Source organism: Oncorhynchus tshawytscha, linkage group LG25 (assembly GCF_018296145.1).
Source record: "Oncorhynchus tshawytscha isolate Ot180627B linkage group LG25, Otsh_v2.0, whole genome shotgun sequence".
NCBI lineage: Eukaryota > Metazoa > Chordata > Actinopteri > Salmoniformes > Salmonidae > Oncorhynchus > Oncorhynchus tshawytscha.
In genome coordinates, this window is record NC_056453.1 from 44,396,887 (window position 1) to 44,403,118 (window position 6,232).

At 48.1% G+C, this 6,232-nt stretch overlaps 1 protein-coding gene across 1 annotated transcript in view; it reads right to left on the reverse strand.

Annotated features, from left to right (window-relative positions):
- The window catches only part of LOC112243879 (calcium uniporter protein, mitochondrial), a 113,323-nt gene extending 113,005 nt beyond the window's left edge, over positions 1-318 (reverse strand). Inside the window, exon 1 of the mRNA XM_042305787.1 lies at positions 134-318. Within this exon, the coding sequence (XP_042161721.1) occupies positions 134-250 (117 nt within the window). The 5' untranslated portion in view covers positions 251-318. The remainder of the gene's footprint in view (positions 1-133) is intronic.
- Positions 319-6,232: the final 5,914 nt, after the last annotated feature.

The window sequence follows — 6,232 nt, forward strand, 5'->3', positions numbered from 1 at the left end:
TCCACGAAGATAAATACTATTAACGAGGCTAGTTAGCGTTACTTCCTTAGCAAGCCCAGTCATTAAAGCTACAGTCAAAATAGCCCATCGCTGCCCTCCCTTATCCCGCACCTCGCCCGCTTCTAGGTCTTACCGGTCTCATGTGCTGCTGGTGCCGCTGTGACGAGATAACAAGTGCGGGGAGCCCGCTGGCCACATGTCCGCTGCTACGGGACAAGAGAAGGACTGATCTACACACATTCGCAGCCATCTCTGTAGTGAAATATCCGGAAGGCTCGGAGAGGCGAATCCTGCAAGCGGACCAGGCGAGACCGTGGCTGGCAGAGAGAGGGGGGGGGCGGAGAGGGAGGGAGGCGGAGAGGGAGGGAGGCGGAGAGGGAGGCGGAGAGGGAGGGAGGCGGAGAGGGAGGAGGGAGGCGGAGAGGGAGGGAGGCGGAGGGAGGCGGAGAGGGAGGGAGGGAGGCGGAGAGGGAGGAGGGGGAGGCGGAGAGGGAGGGAGGCGGAGGAGGCGGCGGGAGGCAGGGAGGGAGGCGGGAGGGAGGTGGAGAGGGAGGGGCGGGGAGATGGAGGAGGAGAGGGGGGAGGCGGAGAAGAGATGGAGAGGGGGAGGCGGAGAGGATGGGAGAGGGAGGCGGGAGATGGGGAGGGAGGGAGGGAGGCGGGAGAGGGAGGGAGGCGGAGAGGGAGGGAGGGAGGCGGAGAGGGAGGCAGGCAGAGAGGGAGGGAGGGAGAGGGAGGCGGAGAGGGAGGTGGAGAGGGAGGGAAGCGGAGATGGAGGAGGAGAGGGGGAGGCGGAGAGGATGTGGAGAGGGGGGGAGGCGGAGAGGATGTGGAGAGGGGGAGGCGGAGAGGATGTGGAGAGGGAGGGAGGGAGGTGGAGAGGGAGGGAGGGAGGCGGAGAGGGAGGGAGGGAGGCGGAGAGGGAGGGAGGGAGGCGGAGAGGGAGGTGGAGAGGGAGGGAAGCGGAGATGGAGGAGGAGAGGGGGAGGCGGAGAGGATGTGGAGAGGGGGAGGCGGAGAGGATGTGGAGAGGGAGGGAGGGAGGCGGAGAGGATGTGGAGAGGGAGGGAGGGAGGGGGGAGGAGAGGGAGGGAGGGAGGCGGAGAGGGAGGGAGGGAGGGAGGCGGAGAGGGAGGCGGGAGGCAGGCGGAGAAGAGATGGAGAGGGCGGGACGGGGAGGGGAGGGAGGGAGGAGAGGGAGGGAGGCGGCAGGCAGGCAGGCGGAGAGGGAGGGAGGGAGGGAGGCGGAGAGGGAGGGAGGGAGGCGGAGAGGGAGGGAGGGAGGCGGAGAGGGAGGCGGGAGGTAGGCGGAGAAGAGATGGAGACGACGGGATGGGAGGGAGGGAGGCAGAGAGGGAGGGAGGCGGCAGGCAGGCAGGTGGAGAGGGAGGCAGAGAGGAGATGGAGAGGAGGTGGAGAGGGAGGGAGGCGGAGAGGAGGTGGAGAGGTTGGAGGAGGAGGTGGAGGGAGGCAGGGGGAGAGGGAGGGAGGCGGAGAGGAGGCGGAGAGGGAGGGAGGGAGGGAGGTGGAGACAAGTGGGAGACAAGGCGGAGAGGGACAGCGGGGGAGTAGACCTACAGTAGGCGGTCTGCGGGGCTGGGTTACCGTTTACATACAACACAGCCCAAGGAAAGCATTTCAGAAACAGAGGCGAGGTAGACACTGTACAGTGCCTAGACAGCTAATAATACCTTTAACTATAACTCATAATGAAAGCCATGATCGATTTATGAAATGCCGTTTCATTTCTGTTATTCGCTACGACATAAGATGTAGAAAGAGCAGCGCGAAAAAGAGAGGAAAAGCCATGGCTCTAACCACAGACATTAAATAATAATTTTCAAAGAAATGCGTAAGAAGAGATCCGATTCGCAGATCAGTCATCTAAGGGCGGGTGTAAACACTTTTCATCGAATGAGAGAAAAGGCTATTCTGCCATGCTTCATATTTCCCGGTACAGAGCGGACGATTCGACCAAATCAGATAAACGGTCCATTCTAGTTTACAGACAAATAACTACCTCGGCAGAGAGCCGATAGAACATCTATGTGATCCAATTGAGTTGTCAAACCACACTTTGAGGATGTTGCCCTTAGATGTTCATCACCTTCACACAGCAAGCTGTGTTTAAATCACGTATTGCACTTTAGTAAGTAAGTAGGCTAGGCTACTGTTCTCCCATAATCACGTATTGCACTTTAGTAAGTAGGCTAGGCTACTGTTCTCCCATAATCACGTATTGCACTTTAGTAAGTAGGCTAGGCTACTGTTCTCCCATAATCACGTATTGCACTTTAGTAAGTAGGCTAGGCTACTGTTCTCCCATAATCACGTATTGCACTTTAGTAAGTAGGCTAGGCTACTGTTCTCCCATAATCACGTATTGCACTTTAGTAAGTAGGCTAGGCTACTGTTCTCCCATAATCACGTATTGCACTTTAGTAAGTAGGCTAGGCTACTGTTCTCCCATAATCACGTATTGCACTTTAGTAAGTAGGCTAGGCTACTGTTCTCCCATAATCACGACTCTCAGTTCCTTTTTATTTTTATTTTTTTAAGTCACAGGAAGAAGGTGTTCTTCTGTACAAGGGAGTTTTGTTATTACGAGCCCCAACACTCGGTCTAAACATCAACAGGCATCGCTTGGAGTACGGTCTTGGAAGCAGAAGGACCTTATCTATGATATCAGCAAGAAACCATTTTCAAAAAACAAAACGTTAAATTGATAAGGTTACTGTTCCCACATGTTAATATCTCCATGTTATAGCTTGTGCTAATTAGCTACACTACATGACCAGAAGTATGTGGACACCTGCTCGTGCATTCGGGCAAGTAGCCTTCTCCTGCCATCTGCCAAACACACATTTGTCTGTTGGACTGCCAGATGGTGGAGTGTGATTCATCACTCTAGAGAACGCGTTTCCACTGCTCCAGAGTCCAATGGCGGCGAGCTTTACACCACTCCAGCCGACGCTTGGCATTGCACACGGTGATCTTAGGCTTGTGTGCGGCTGCGTTGCCATGGAAGTTGCTTCCAGAGGCAGTTTAGAACTCGTAGTGAGTGTTGCAACCAAGGACAGGTTGACGCGCCACGCGCTTCTGCACTCGCCAGTCCCGTTCTGTGAGCTTGTGTGGCCTACCACCTTGTGGCTGAGCCGTTGTTGCTCCTAGACATTTCTCACTTCACAATAACAGCACTTACAGTTGAACGAGGCAGCTCCAGCAGGGCAGAAATTTGACGAACTGACTTGAATTTGACGAACTGACTGACTTGAACTGGATTTGACGAAGGTGGCATCCTATGACGGTGCTATATTAAAAGTCACTGAGGTCTTCAGTACATTCCGTCCTACTACCAATGTTTGTCTATGGAGATTGGCTGTGTGCTCGATTGTATACACCTGTCAGCAACGGGTGTGGCTGAAATAGCCGAATCAACTAATTTGAAGGGGTGACCACATACTTTTGTATATGTAGTGTTCTTACGTTACAGCCTTGTTCTAAAATGGATAACATTGTTTTTACCCCTCATCAATCTACACGCAATACCCCATAATGACATCACAATACCCCCATAATGACATCACAATACCCCCATAATGACATCACAATACCTCATAATGACATCGCAATACCACATAATGACATCACAATACCCCATAATGACATCACAATACCCCCATAATGACATCACAATACCCCCATAATGACATCACAATACCTCATAATGACATCGCAATACCTCATGATGACATCACAATACCCAATAATGACATCACAATACCCAATAATGACATCACAATACCTCATAATGACATCACAATACCCAATAATGACATCACAATACCCAATAATGACAAAGCATTTTTTCGTGACTTCCTTTCCTGTGGCGGTCCTCATGAGAACCAGTTTCATCACAGCGCTGGATGGTTTTTTGCGACTTCCTTTCCTGTGGCGGTCCTCATGAGAACCAGTTTCATAACAGCGCTTCATGGTTTTTGTGACTTCCTTTCCTGTGGCGGTCCTCATGAGAACCAGTTTCATCACAGCGCTGGATGGTTTTTTGCGACTTCCTTTCCTGTGGCGGTCCTCATGAGAACCAGTTTCATCACAGCGCTGGATGGTTTTTTGCGACCGCAGAAACTTTTGACATTTCTTGAAATTTCCCGGCATTGACTGACCTTCATGTCTTAAAGTAATGATGGACTGTCGTTTCTCTTTGCTTATTTGAGCTGTTCTTGCCATAATATGGACTTGGTCTTTTACCAAATAGGGCGATGTTCTGTATACCACCTCTACCTTGTCACAACACAGCTGATTAAGAATGAAAGAAATTCCACAAATTCACTTTTAATGTAAAGAGTGTGTAAAGCTGTCATCAAGGCAAGGGGTGGCTACTTTGAAGAATCTCAAATATAAAATATATTTTGATTTGTTTAACACTTTTTTGGGTTACTACATGATTCCATTTGTGTTATTCATAGTTTTGATGTCTTCACTATTATTCTACAATGTAGAAAATAGTCAAAATAAAGAAAAACCCTGGAATGAGGAGGTGTGTCCAAACTGTTGACTGCTACTGTATAAAGAGAGACTTGGGCCAGGTGTAGGAACTGCCGCCATGTTAGTGCCTTTATCAAAACAAATTGGTGATGTAACTATGTTAGAGCTCCCCTGACAGTTCCCCCCTGTATCCCTAGAACAAAACAGAACGGCCAATTTAACACCCCTGACAGTTCCTTCTGAAATGCCCCGCTGTAAACAAGCAAAACAGAACGGCCAATTTAGCATTGGGGATAATGTCTATCCAGGTCTGTACTGTGTTCTGGTGTCAACACATCTTCATAAATGTATAAATGAACAGCACAATGCAGAAGCATTTAATTATCACCGGGAGTAGAAAGAGGCGCTCTGAACGTTCAGACAGAAAATTAAATAATGGCATTGCAATCACACTGTTTGTACCAGAGACCTTTCACACATTCCATTATGTTATTACATTCTGTATCCCAAAATGGCACCCCATTCCCCACGTAGTGCACTATCCTTTATCTATTATTAGCCTCTCTCTCTCTCTCTCTCTCTCTCTCTCTCTCTCTCTCTGTCTCTCTCTCTCTCTCTCTCTCTCTCTCTCTCTCTCTCTCTATGTCTCTCTCTCTGTCTCTCTCTCTGTCTCTCTCTCTCTCTCTCTGTCTCTCTCTCTCTCTGTCTCTCTCTCTCTCTCTCTCTCTCTCTCTCTCTCTCTGTCTCTCTCTCTCTCTCTCTCTCTGTCTCTCTCTCTCTCTCTCTCTCTCTCTCTCTCTCTCTCTCTCTGTCTCTCTCTCTCTCTGTCTCTCTCTCTCTCTCTCTCTCTGTCTCTCTCTCTCTCTCTCTCTCTCTCTCTCTCTCTCTCTCTCTCTCTCTGTCTCTCTCTCTCTCTCTCTCTGTCTCTCTCTCTCTCTCTCTCTCTCTCTCTCTCTCTCTCTCTCTCTCTCTCTCTCTCTCTCTCTCTCAAAGTGCCGGACGGATCGTGACCAAATCTAATCCAATTGATCTACTACCCATACAAACACCGGAGCAGTTCCTCTTTCTCAAATGGACAAATATGTAACTTTGATTTATGAACATGGATTATTCGCTGTTGCTGGAATAAAAATACCAAAAACATTCAAGGTTGTTTAATTACACTTATGGTGTATTAGTGTATTAGTAGGTGTATTAGTAGGTGTATTAGTGTATTAGTAGGTGTATTAGTGTATTAGTAGGTGTATTAGTGTATTAGTAGGTGTATTAGTGTATTAGTAGGTGTATTAGTGTATTAGTAGGTGTATTAGTAGGTGTATTAGTGTATTAAAGGTGTAATAGTGTATTATTAGGTGTATTAGTGTATTAGTAGGTGTATTAGTAGGTGTATTAGTAGGTGTATTAGTAGGTGTATTAGTGTATTAGTAGGTGTATTAGTGTATTAGTAGGTGTATTAGTGTATTAGTAGGTGTATTAGTGTATTAGTAGGTGTATTAGTGTATTAGTAGGTGTATTAGTAGGTGTATTAGTGTATTAGTAGGTGTATTAGTGTATTAGTAGGTGTATTAGTGTATTAGTAGGTGTATTAGTGTATTAGTAGGTGTATTAGTGTATTAGTAGGTGTATTAGTAGGTGTATTAGTGTATTAGTAGGTGTAATAGTGTATTAGTAGGTGTATTAGTGTATTAGTAGGTGTATTAGTAGGTGTATTAGTAGGTGTATTAGTGTA